Source organism: Bradysia coprophila, chromosome X (genome assembly GCF_014529535.1).
Source record: "Bradysia coprophila strain Holo2 chromosome X, BU_Bcop_v1, whole genome shotgun sequence".
Taxonomy (NCBI): Eukaryota; Metazoa; Arthropoda; class Insecta; order Diptera; family Sciaridae; genus Bradysia; species Bradysia coprophila.
Genome location: NC_050737.1, coordinates 2,247,915 through 2,262,171, shown reverse-complemented (window position 1 = coordinate 2,262,171; position 14,257 = coordinate 2,247,915). Strand labels below are relative to the sequence as shown.

General features: G+C 34.8%; 1 protein-coding gene across 1 annotated transcript; it reads right to left on the bottom strand.

The window, feature by feature from the left end:
- Positions 1-3,917: 3,917 nt before the first annotated feature.
- Positions 3,918-13,995, bottom strand: LOC119081989 (5-hydroxytryptamine receptor 7). Its single transcript, XM_037191313.1, has 4 exons — positions 13,343-13,995; positions 7,998-8,203; positions 4,912-5,386; positions 3,918-4,840 (listed from the first exon to the last, which is right to left on the bottom strand). Exons 1-4 carry the CDS (start codon positions 13,815-13,817, stop codon positions 4,095-4,097), a joined length of 1,902 nt encoding a protein of 633 aa, XP_037047208.1. The 5' UTR covers positions 13,818-13,995; the 3' UTR covers positions 3,918-4,094.
- Positions 13,996-14,257: the final 262 nt, after the last annotated feature.

Here is a 14,257-nt window from a genome sequence, read left to right as displayed (position 1 = left end):
TTTTACACACGTCAATTTACGAACTATGCTCATATGAAAATCCATTTACGCACTACGGTACATAAAAAACATTTGAAATTCAAATAAATAGATTATTCACCTCTGTCCACATCTTTATTTAGACACTTTGGGAGTTATTGCATGAGCCGAAGGCGAATGTTATAACCCCAAGTGTCTAAATAAACATTTGGACAGAGGTGAATACGCTATTTTATCTACCGACAGCGAAATAATAGCACTTTTTCACTGCTATTATTACACCTAGGTAGATAAACAATTTTACCACTGACTTGCACACAATTAATTTACTTTTGCGGCGGATAAAATATGTATGATTATTGATTAATTATAGAGAGGCCATTTGTCCGTTAAAAAATTCTGTTGTCGATGCTAATCGCAATACACACTCATTGTATGCACCATAGAAATAAAGTATAAGTGTGGTAGTAACTTAAACTCAATTAAAGTTTGTAATTGGTTAGCATTCTACATACAGTTTCATTTGTCCACATCGTTCTGCATGTTCTACAAGAAACTTCTATGTGGTGGAAAGCATGTGGAACCAAGGCAGCTCTCTAGCAATATCGCACCGATTGTTTACAAAGTTTGGAGGCCTAAAATCACTCACGAAATCCTTACGAATTTCATGAGCGCTGCCTTGGTGGAACAAATAAAACGAAAGAAACAAACGAAACCCACCAAAATTACATTCTTATGATAAGATCATTTTAAAAGGATCTCCAACGGAAGGCATTGGGGATTTTTAAAATACAGAAAAAGCAAGACATCTGTTGACATCTGTTGTGATTTTTAGAAATATTTTAAAACTCCAGAAATTCATTTTTGGAAAATAAGTCATGCTGTAGTGCCTTCAAATACAAAACCGTTTCTTTTGTTTATCTTGTATTCAGTTTGTTAACAACCTCTGGCAAACCCGTTTTACTCATTTTATTTACATCAACAATTTGTCGAGGGGGAAATTACTTTGGAAAAACGGTGACGTTTTTCACAAAAAACGGAACGAAAATTTGACAATTTGTCTTTATCAACTTCATTTGGAGAAATTAGACATTTTATCTCCTGAATTGTTACTTTTGTCTGTTTTTAAAAATATGGTATAAAATTGTGGTGAAAAACGGTTTTTCACACCGTGTACACACGAAAAGCGGCGCACGTGTCTATTAGAGGTCTAGAGCGTACATTTTCTGTATGATATTATCATTGAATGTTGCATAATAAGAATTGTAGACCCTGTAGAATTCAAGGCAATATAATGTTGAAATATTCCACTGTTTCTTTAAGGTTATAATAATTCGCTGTGTTCTACTGACGAATTTATATTTATCGGGGTGAAGTTAGACCAAAGCCAAAACCAAATTTATCCGTGGTGTGTAGTGTGGTCGGACCAAGATATTCAGTTCTCTTGACTGGTGTGTATTTTGGGCGGACCAAGATATTCACAAACTCTTGACTGGTGTGTATTTTGGTCGGACCGAGATATTCAGTAACTCTTGCGTGGTGTGCGAAGACACGCAGGCAGTGTTTAATTTCGAACACATTGATTTTTCGACTGTCCAAGAATCATTTTAATAGTTAGGTATCGGCTCGTTATCACGAAAATTAGAATGAAAGTCAGGGAAATTAACGCCCCCAATACATGTATGCAACTCGGCGATAAATGACTTTTTAGACATACTATGTGTGTATTCTACACATCTGATTGCTAAAAGTAGCAAAAACTTGAATGAACTGACAGATGTTGCCGTTTCGTTATTCACACCACATCTTGTGTTGATAATGGAAAATTCCAACTCGAGCAACTGTCCAAAAACTTCGAACTGATACGAACATCCTCTCGGTAAACAAAATCCTATTTTTGTTTTTTCTTAATTTTTACTTTTTTCTTCTATTAAAAACTTTCTTTCGCTTACCTACCCCTTAGCGCACGTGTGTTTAACTCATACATGGTTTTGGATACACTTATTTTTCTAGTCGAGAAGTCGTTTAAATAAGAATATCGATTATAGTTAGTTCAGACTTAGTCATTGTGATATACGTGCTTTGTTTTAATTTTTCCAACAATTTCAGTTTTGATTTGTTAAAGCCGATATCGACGACATGGAACACAAAGTAAATTCAATCACCGCTTCAGATGACGAAACATTTTGTTTCAACATATTTCATCGTGTTTCGCGTAGCTTTGCCACTGTAACGGAAATACTGGAGGAACCGTTGCGCACAGCAGTATGCATCTTCTATTTACTTTTAAGAGGATTGGATACCATTGAGGATGATCTAACGGAGGAATCGATGAAAGCGAGAGCATTGGAAACCTTTACAATATTCTTGAATGAATGGCCTAGTCGTCCGGATGTTCATGAGTTTCGGTTCAGACCTGAGTGCAAAGAATCTTATGTTGAGTTAATGCAAAATTTCGATAAAGTTTTGAACGTCTTCGTAAGTCGATGCACGGGGGACGCAAGAAAAATAATCCGGGACATAGTGAACGAAATGGCCGGTGGAATGATAAAGTACTCAGCTCAATCAATCGAAACCTTGAAAGATTATGACGAATACTGTTACTACGTTGCCGGAATTGTGGGCGTTGGACTGACAAAATTGTTTCAATTAAATTGTGATTTTCGTTTGAAGCAAATGTGCCAGGCTCGTCTTGAACACCTTGCTATTTCAACTGGAATTTTTTTACAAAAAGAGAATATTTTGCGTGACATCTACGAAGATTTGAACCAAACAGCCGGTCGTAGTTTCTATCCAGAAGTGGTTTGGAAGAATTATGTGAAAAGTGCTCGAGATCTCATTGATGAAAACTATCGCGAAGAAGCAATTGCCTGCCTTAACCACCTGATCAATGATGCATTTCAACATCTACCAGAATCCATTGAGTACATGTCGCTTGTCACGGAGAAGAGCATATTTCGATTTATTGCCATTCCGCAATGCATAGCTGTGGCTAATTTGGAAAAAATGTTCAACAATCCCGACGTTTTCAGTTCGAATGTAAAAATAGCTATCGCAGAGAAGAAGAAAATATTTGAAAATGTTGTCGACATGAAGAGCTGTTTAAGTGTGATTGGGTCGTGTCTGGATAAATTGTCGACGCGACCTGACTTTATAAATGCTTCGTGTACAAAAAATTGGATTTTTAAAAGTGTCAGATTCGTCAGAGACTATAAAATGTAATAAAAGAAATGTTGAAATCAGAGCAAATGTAACTCGCGAACTTTTTATTTTCTGTCTCCATTTAAGTATATTCTCTTCAAATTGGACAAAGCTGAAACTCTAACTAATCTAGTAAAACTAATATCGTCATTCTTAAAGGACAGAACCTTTGAGATCTGTGTCGTTCAAAACTATCCCGGCTGGACTAGCTTAGGGCTCGGTTTTTTCGCCATAATTTTGTGCTGTTTATACATCAGACCTAAAAGTACCATCAAATTGTGAGAGTGAATACTAGGCCGACACTGTCATTCTCTCCTTAACCAATCAGTCCAATATGATCATTAAAAACTTGTCGAACGCTCTATCAAAAATTCACAAATACTTCGCAAAATGGAAGATCAAAATCAACAGCGACAAGACGCAATCGATCCTCTTTAAATTCAATTAATCCAGCAGACGAACGCCTTCGAGGGGTTTGTACTTCAATGAATCGCCAGTCATCATTAAAACCGAAGTAATTTATCTCGGGATGATGATTGACCACAAGCTAAGTTTTACGAAACAAGTTGAATCGTGCAGGACAAAGGCGCTAAACAGCTTTAAAGCACTTTACCCGCTCCTTTGGCGCCATTCAATGCTATCAACTGTATCCAAACTGAAGTCATATTATTTTCTCTCTCTCTCTCTCTATCTCTCTCTCTGAAAACGTGAGCCATTGATTATTGGAGCACAAAAACTATCTCTTTATTCTTACGAAACAGAACTTTTTTTTTAATATTTCCATTTATCAATAACATCAATTACACACACGGCTTTTATCTATTTCATTTTAACATTTGTAACATTTTATATAATTAATATTTCACTCACATTAACAATTAATTTCTCTTAAATTTATTTACGACAAAGATTTTTCAAATTGAAATATCTGGATTTGAGGTACTGCAATCACATTTCGATTGCTTTGCATCGGTGAGAATATGCTCTGAAACAGCACTGATTGTGCTGCTGACCGGACTAGGCTCTTTCGCTTTACATTGGCTAACATTTGAATCCGAATGGCTATAACTTTTACTGAGAGATACGGCAGGTAGTATATTTGGCGGATGATGGTTCTTACTTAACATATAAGTCATTTTGTTTGTAAATTTCGGTGAAATGAGATTAATATACGGACAATAGATCGGACCGAATTGATTCTTTGGTGGCTGTTGTTTCGGCGGTAAAGTTGTCGGACGACAAACAAGAGAAATGTTTAGGTCATTCATTGATTTAGATGCGAGATCTTTGAATGAATTTGATCGGTTCAAATCGGTTTGGTTGTTATTTTCGGGCAGATTTGAATTCAAATTTTCTTGGTATTTCTTAAATAGCAGAGCATCTTGGTCCAAATGATCGTAATTGAATGTGTATTCACGGTTCGTGATCATATCTGAATATGCGTCACCAGGTATTGATTTTTCTAAGCTAGACGTTTGGTTTTTCAAACATACGTCGGTACATGCGTTCGTTGCGGACGTATCCTCCTTTTGGTTATCGGAAATGTAGTCTTGTTCGACTATTTTCCACAGTTGATTGTTTGATTTCTTGTTAAAGTGTAGAGGAGATATGCTCTCGATTTCTGTCCGGTGTTGCTGTTGTCGCAACCAAACAGGTGAATCTATGTAAAATAACAATTAGCCAACAAAAACGATTTATGAATTTATAAACTAGAGGCACAGGACTACTTACTGACATAAATTTTCGGTTGCATTGAATTTCGTTTTTGATCCAACAGCGACGTAAATCTTCGCTGGCTAGCTATGGAAAATCTGTAATTGATGTCTGGCTGTTGGATTTCCTTTCCAAATATTTTGAAAATGAACGACTTTAAAGCAGCTCGGAAGTCTTTCAGATGATATGCGTACAAAACGGGATTCACTGCCGAATTCAGGTGACTCAAAACGATGCAACAGTACGTTAACAGTTCGGGCACATAGCAATCGGGACAGAACGCTTTGATGCAATTGATGGTGTACAGTGGAAACCAGCACATCATAAAGAATAGAACGATTATGGACAGATTCTGTGTTGCTTTCACTTCACGCTTTCGGGCAGCACCTAATACTCTGAGCATCGAACCACCTTGAGTTTTTGTAATTGAAATTCTTTGCTCGGTTGTTTTGTTACCAGCTCCTTTGGCTGTTATTGTTATCGTTTGACGAACCTGAAAGATGTTTTTTGTTAAGTAAATTGGTATGAGGTAAGCGTTTCACGTTCATATGACGCAAGGAAATTATTTTCAAAATGAAAAGTAAATTGACATTAGTAAGTTACTTTAAATGTGTACAAAATATGAATTTTAATTTTATTTTCACGTGAAATGACTCATTCACAAATTACTCTCGAAAATTACGAGTTTCAGACCTCCATACGCAAAACATATAAACAGAATTTCGTAATCGTGTGAAGCTTACGTTTTTTGTCAGACCTTTCTTCACCCAATTAGATTGAATGCGAGTGGTTGAACGTGAGGGCGGTGTAGAGAGGACATCCCTGAGAATGAGTACATCAATCTCAGGTGAAAGACCGCAAGAACAGATAGGAACGATCGATCTATTCTGTGTAGATGATCGTTAGGCTTGCAATGGTTCTGCAATGCCCCAACTGCTCGCCTTAGTTCCAATCTATTCAAATTCGGAAGCTCATTGCTCCTTGATCGCGACACCTTGTTGCTCACACTTACTGATGTTACTGATGTAAATACTGGGTCCTCACTTCCTTAGAAAATGGTTTCATAAAATCTTCGTCAAATCCCAAAAATGATGACAAAGATGATTTAATGCTCGGAATAGGTTGGTTTTTCAGCTGACCTGAACCTGAAAATCGAAAACCTGATTTCACCTGAATTCACCTGGACTTGACCTAACCAGACCAGATTATTTCAAATTTGACCTCACCTGACCTGTTTCAGATTTAACCTGAATTGACCTGATTCATTTGTATATTTCTTGTTAGTTTTCGTTGCTGCGGAGTTCTAAAATCGCGTTTTTCGTCCGGTGGTTCCCACCATGAACAAAAATATTCGAAGATAATCAAAGTAATACATTTGTCAAGATATTGTTATAATGATTTGCGAATAAAACATAATTTGCGTAGTCAAGTCAATTCAGGCAGAATTCAGGTCAGGTTTTCGGTTTTCAGGTTCTTTAGGTTTCAGGACCTGTTCCGAGCCTTCATTCAGATAACATATAGAATTACCGTCCTCCCACCTTTAGAGCGTGAGTAATTTGTGAATGTCCCCTAATGAGCAACGAAAGTTTTCCCTATTATTTGCTTCCGTCATTTCAACTGACTGTAGTGTCATTGAGACACCCATATGCTGCAGAGTTTAACGACTGTTTTATTGTCTTTGCGACATTGCGACATGTGTGCAAACATAGACGATGTTCCATTGCAATACGAGCTGTTTTTTTAACCGAGTTTTGTTGATACAATTGAAGCAAATATAATTTTCTTTGGAAATATCTATTAAAGATCCATAATAGCGTATGATAGCGTGACTTAACAATTTTACATCTTAAATGTATCCACTAATATCCTCGTTTCATTATTTTACCTTCACTACGACCTTGTAGATGTACGCTGGATTTACAAGAAAATTTCCACTACATTTTTCATCTGACACACCGTCAGTCATGATAATAATTTATCAGAAATCTGTTGAACTACATCTTATGCTGTTTCACAAACTAATTCACATTGCAATTCATCATTTTTTGCTCGAAAATTTCTCTATTTTAGTTCCAGCTAATCATTTCCAGGACATCTGCGTGGTTTGGGTTTGTTGTTGTATAATAAAAAAAAAAAAAACACCGAATGGTGATTGCAATGGAAAACTCAATCTGATATCATTCAACATTTCAAAAGGAAGACTTTTGTAAGACAATCTGTTTAATATTGTTCAGACGAAGATTAGGTGACCTTCAACTTGTTATATGACGTAAGTAAATATTCGCTTGAGGACACTGCTTCATAACAAAAATAAATTTGAGTTAAATCGAGCAAAATCTCTTTACTTGGGAGAAAACAAGATAATTAAATTTGGGATAATGTTTAACTGAGACAACCTTTTCTTTGCAAGCATACTTATTATCGACACTCTTTACAAACTATCGTTATATGAAATTCTTTGTAACTTTTCTTGGAGAAATTTAAATGTGAAAAAAAGGATCAAAATTTGCTATTAAATTGCTATTTCTATTAGCACTGACCAAGAAAATATAAAATAATTTTATGTCTATTGATTTAACCTTTCGTATTGCCTTTCCGTTCCCATGTTCATTCCAATTTTGTGTGAGTTCTGTAGTCTCTAGTGACTGACTATGACTATATCGATTTGACTGATATATGAAACGAGAATTAATGCAGAGGACCCAATCGATCTCGCAATCGATTGTACCCTTTGATGACGTCCATGTTTCATATTTCCACTTTACGAATAGGGTTACTAAACGGAACCAAAATTTCCATATTAAATTAGAATAGACCGAGCGGTCCCCCAATTTATAAAATAAAAATTATTGCACAAAATAATGTGGAATAACGTTAAAGTGCTTGCAATAAAACTTCACTTTCTGAAGTGGGAGGAGAATGGTTAAAAACTAACGTCAATGTAGCATCTGGAAATGTGTAGGGCGTAAAGAAATCATAGAGGAAAAATATTTCCCAGCAAGTCTCCGTCTCTATACCACCATACACGTTGTCGTTTCATATTAAGGGTGTACATGGACATAATATGTTATAAAAGGATCATAGTGTTACTACTCATTTCTTACCTGCTTAATAATAACCGTATAGATGTGCACATAAAAGGCCAATAGTAATATAGCTGGCGTTATTATCGTAGCCACGTACAGAAATACTAAATAATTGTAATCCATAACTTTGACGAACAGACAAGCTTGGTTCGGTTCGGCATGCCATCCAAATAGCGGTAAGAATCCAACAATACTGCCGAGTACCCAGCAAAATGTTACAATTACTGAAATGGAAATAATAAATTTTCGTTCAACAAAAGCGTCGTGGAAAAAATTATTGTCATTTTCAAGAGAAAGCTACTGTTCGAATACTTATGTGTATGCTTTAAGCACTACGAGTTATTGACATTTGATTAATGGCTTTTTAAAACGATATTTTGTAAATATCTACTATATTCAAGAAGAGCCGGGAGCTCATAAAATACAGTTCAATTTACCGTAGACTCATTAGTCTGACTCAAATTTTCTACCTTTTAATCTATTTCAACTTTGTATATCTTCATTTATCTGTCATAGTTATTTTCGATTCATGCATCGAATGTAATATTGATTGCACATTAGAAATTGTCCAAATGTCCAAGCAATAAAACATTAGAAATTAGCTATTTTCCTGAGATAGAAAATTGCGTCTAAAAGGTTGAAAAGTGACAACATGCGTAAAATTCCAGATAACACACACAAGCTATGAACTAGTTATTTATACAACCGAGTGATAAATGCTTTTTTAGTTACTAGATGTGTCGAGGCCGCAGGCCTAGTGTAACAATACACATCGTGGCCTAAAATAGTATTTTTCGAACCAAGACAGAAAATGACGTTTTTTTCAGCATCAGTTCTAAGTTTTAAAATAAGGACGTGTGCTGAAAAAATCCATTTCCTGTCGAGGTACGAACAACGTTTTGTGCACCGGACAACTGAAATAGACAAAACTACTTTTGTCCTACTTTTCGTCACTTGTTGCGAAAAAGATTTTTTGGATGGCAGCTAGATTTTCAATTCAACACACGTTACATTTACGTACTAGTGCAACATATAGCAATTTCTATTACCGAACAATATCGAAATCTAAAGGAAATCTATAGATATTTAAATTTGAACCCCTAAGGGTACAGTCTCGGAAAAGTTAACTGGTCTCGATTTATGCCTTTTTTCTTTTTGCATAAAATGAAATCAAAATAAAATGATCGAGTCTGGTTTTTGACAATTGAAATTCAATTGTCAAAAACCAGACTCAATCATTTTATTTTGCTTTTACCTTAGAAAAGGAAACCATGGATCTGAAAATTCACAACAAAATAAAACGGCAGATATATTGTCACATGAAAAGTTGATATTTCGATATCAAAGTACAAAATAAGTATTTTTCATATAAAATGTGTTGTAGCACATTTCCCTCAATTTCGCAAAGCTTTATGCATACTCAAAGATAAATTACCAATTTTACGTAATTTTACGTTTAATCTTATAATTCTGGCAAAAATATTTACGTCACACGCCATGAGATTTTTATATTTTTTTTTAATTAAAAAAGAAAATGAAGATCGGCGATTTCCCGAAGGAAAATTGTACCAAATTTTCTATTTTAGCAAATATTATATTTTGTTGGAAAACATTCGTAATTCGTCAATCATCTTATATTGAAAATTTAAAAGAACCAAAATTCACTAGGAAAAATCGACTTTCTGTTTGTAAACAATTGTTCCATTAATATGAAAATTACATCGTAGAACAGAAAAAAAAACTGTTAAAACTGTTTAATAGGGGAGTTCTCGGCAAAGTGTTAGATGACTTTTTTTTTTGAACAAAAAAGTAATGATAAATGATGGCACAAATTTAGTTACTTCCAGCTGCACGAGCCACTGGATATGGATTTAAAAGTTGGTAAAATCGACCCACCCTAACATATATATCTCTGACATGCATGGATATGGATAGGTAAGCTCATAGAGAATATTAAAGAGGTAAGCCTATTAAAGTCGAATTAAAAATTACTCGGGTGATAGCTTTTTTCAAAGTCTGAATGATTTCTAGAAAATTCGAGAACAATATTGCCAAAAATATTCCCTGTTTGCATGTGATGTTCGTGCACAGACATATGCATTGATTATGAGCACTTTAACGAATCTGTCCAACAAATTCAAACTAATTTCATATTTCCTTTAAGTAATTCCACAAAGAAATAATCAAAATTGGTTGTGATAGCACGACAATGCTTACGAAAGTTATAAAAAGACGCAAAATGTAAGCAGTTAACCGTGGTAACATAATAAAATATAAATTCGTCAGTGGAAGTATTAGTTTGCCACACAAATTATTAGCAACACAACATGATGAGTATATGTAAATCACCATAATCTAAAAAGAACAGAGATAAGCGAATAAAATACACTCAGAGTTATGTAGATTAAGCTTTCATTTTCGTAGCAAAGTCAGGTTTTCGCTATATTATAGCAATATTCTAACTTTATTATATGGTTTGGCTTTGAATTTACTTTATTTTTGGACAAGGTCGTTCATCTGGTTATAACGTGCAATCATAATATGTTATGCACGCAAATATTATCGAGAATTTTGCTGAAAGCGTGTAGTGAAAGGAAATAATTTTCCATTATTTCCCGAAGGTATTTTAAAACACATTTCCTATTTTGGTAGTAAATAGGTGTGTTGGCTGTTCAATAAAAATAAAGGATTATAGAGTAGTGCGCACTTAAATTGTACACTGAACACATATCGATATTTTGTTTTATTGCCATTCGGAAAATTAATAACGAGTGGTGTTTATAAAAACAAAATTGTGTTCGTTTTTATTTGCTACTGTTGCAAGAGTGGCTGTAAATGAATAAATAGTTGAAGCAAATAACAGAGGTGTAAGGATTTTTCATTTTGCAACATGGGGACATGGAGCTTAAGATAAAAATTTAAAAAAAATGAAATTCACTAGGACAACACTACGATGTATCAATTTAAAGCAAGGTGAGAAGTTACTCTGTGGTGTTTTCCCACGAAGGATGTCCAAAAACCTGGCTGGTTACGGAAGTGATTAAGAACAAGTTACAAGTACGTTTGTGAATCACTGCCTTCGAAAGATTCTACGAATCTGTTGGACTAACAAACGTGGAACTACGCGATTCGAAAGTTGAGAATCTTAATTCCCGTTACTCGTTAGAGGAATGGGTCAGTAAAAAAAAATTTGTCCGTGTACACCCGGTTCGAATGGGTAACATGATTTTTGTGAAAAAGCACGGTTAATCGGTGATTTCCATGATTAACCACCGTATTTCACGATTAATTATAGTTTTGCGAAGATTCCCCCGTTTAAATGCTGGTTAATCACTAATTCGTCCTCATGTTAATCACTGGTTAATCATGTTAATCACGTCAATAAAAAAGAGTGGTTTCCCCCTCGCTCAATACAGACATTTGAATACTTCAAGAAAGTAAAAAGTACGAAATTCACTACGAGCATAATAGAAAATTGCGCCCATGTTCGCATTCAGAAGTTTGTAGCAAAGTGAGGAGCTACGCAGAGGTAATTTCTACTGAAGAATGTCCAATAATCTGCGATTAAGATCAAGTCACAAGTATATTTGTGATATAAATAGTTATAATCTGTGTTGATCCAATTGAAACATCTAATCCTGCTCCTTTCCCCAAACCTTGAAAAAGATAGACCGAAAAACACTAAATAAACGTATCTTAAAAAAACAAAAATAGACATTTCGGGACTTAAGGAAACAGCTAGACGAGACGATTTCGAAGATTAAGTTCATCACTTTGTAAGTTAAAGTTATTGATCAAAACATTGAACTATTGACCAAATATCAACTGAAGAATTTAGTTCCAAACAATGATTTTATTTCGATTAAGAACATTATGAGCAAAAAATTATTTTAGGGCATACAACGAGGCATACAAGAAGCACTTTTATTTTTTTTATAAAGCTGATTTTGTGTTCGATGAAAAAGGATAATGTGCCAAATAAAGAAGGACATTTTGTTTACATCTTTGCTATATATCCTGATACTTTAAAATAGGCTTATTTTCTTAATTTTTCACAATCCTGAATAAAAAATTAATTATGCAAAATTTCGATGCATAATATAATGCAAAAATGCGTTAAATAACATTCGGCATCGAAATAAAATATAAAAATGTTTCGTTTGTGAACGATATGTGATGATGGAGCTTAATTACTCCTCTTATTTCATTTCTAATGACGTCTTAATTCAGACGATTAAATCTTACTGAATAAAAATTGTTTAGTTTGTGTTCGCACTCCTGAGCTCTGTGTAAGTATGGTTTCCACTCAAAAAAAAGTACTCCGCGAGAACGCCGTGAGAGAGCAAGCTGTTAAGTAGACAAACACGGTGCGCTTGAATTGGACTTAATTAAGAGTGAGATGTTACTAAATTTTTCTTCTTCATGATTTGTTTCTCGTGGTAGACAGAATAATCTTTTGAGGAAAAAAGAAGTTGGTCATAGACGGTGACTTTTTTGTATTAGAACACTTCGAAGTGTGCTATATAAGAGTTTTTCCTTATATTGAGATCGGAAACAGTTTCCTACGTTGATTTTGTTATTGTGGTACATAGTGGACATCAGTACCTTTCCAATGACACCATACAAGCACGACTTCATTTTTTTTGGTAATAAACAAGGCAAAATTACAAAATTTGAAGTCGGGCTTGTATGGTGTCTTTGGAAAGGTATTGATGTCCACTATGTACCACAATGACAAAACAATATAGGAAACGGTTTCTGACCTCAATATACAAGAAAAACTCTTACATAGCACCTGACCCTGACATACTTTTCGAAGTCACGGTCTATGCTGAGAAGATTCTGTTTAACACGATATTAAAGAAAAAAATTTGGAGGTACATCTCTCTCTTGATAAAGTCCTTTTCAAGCTCACAGTGCAAAGCAAAAATTATAAAAAAAGCAATTTTTTTTAGAGTTTCATATAAGCGTTTATTTTAAACGTAAAGGCTTGAAAGGTAAACAAAAATTAGGGCGATCCTTAGCCGGATCACAAGTATAATATTTGATTAATTCAATTTTGTCTCTAACACGGAGTACTTTTTTGGTAAGTGAAAATTAAGCCACCGTTGTCTTAATTGAAACAAGTTAAGCCTTATGAAGTAAGAGATTTAGAATCAAACACTAAACAACAAATTAACGGAATTTCTAACTAAATGCTTCGATAACAATTTTAAGTAAAATAAGTCACCCAATGTTTGGAAGGATTTATACAGGATTTTTGTTTGTGGATATGCAAGCGTATGAATGGGCGTTAATCAAGTTTAAAGCAAACATATCGACTGAAATATAATCAAAACGAAATTATTCACAACCATACTTACATACTACTGTCTTCGTTCGAATATTTCTCGAATATGCCAGCGGATAAAGTATCGCCCAGTATCGATCTATCGAAACAGCCACCAAACAAAATATTGATATCGTACACAAAACAATCAGCAGTGACACGGTGAACAGGCAAGTATACAAATTCGTCGGCAATCCAATGGAGGCCAGAATCGCGAACGGTATGCCCAATAAACCGACTAACAGATCGGCCAAGGCCAGCGAAACAATGTAATAATTTGTGCGTCGACGAAGTCTTCGTTCCCGATGGAATACGATAATGACCATTGCATTTCCAACGATAGCGAAAAATGCCACCAAAATTTCAAGAACTGTGTACGGCACATTAAGCTCGGTAATGTTGGTTCGGTGGTCATTAGCCGGTTCGAAGCCGATACCATCGTGATTAATGCCGGTGTATGTTAATGTGGAATTGTCAGCGTGCAATTTTAATTTAGTTTCGGCGGACATACTTCCTTTTCCTTTTGGATGGTTGCCATTCACACGGGTTTTTCATCAAAAAAATTGGTTTCATTAAGCGCATTTATTACGAGTAAGTATTATGTTTCGTTGCACATTTCAAATTTTTTGAACAAAACCTTTTTTTTTCTTTTTTATAATTTTAATGCAACTCTGTCCGATTTTTATTTTTTTTTTATTTTTTGTGATCTACATGTACATATAATCGTGCATATTCGCTTATCTTACCTTACGTCGTACCCATATCTCTACTACGGGGAAAAAATTTTGATACAAAAAACTGTGTGAAGAGACAGTTGCCTTCGATGCTTTCGTTCAGCTTTGCTCTAATATCCGAAGAGCGTAGTCATTTATGAAAAGCCCACATGGCAAATTGTACTGCTAAGTTACTAATAGCCATCGAAAACCTAAACAACATCGACCCCTTATTC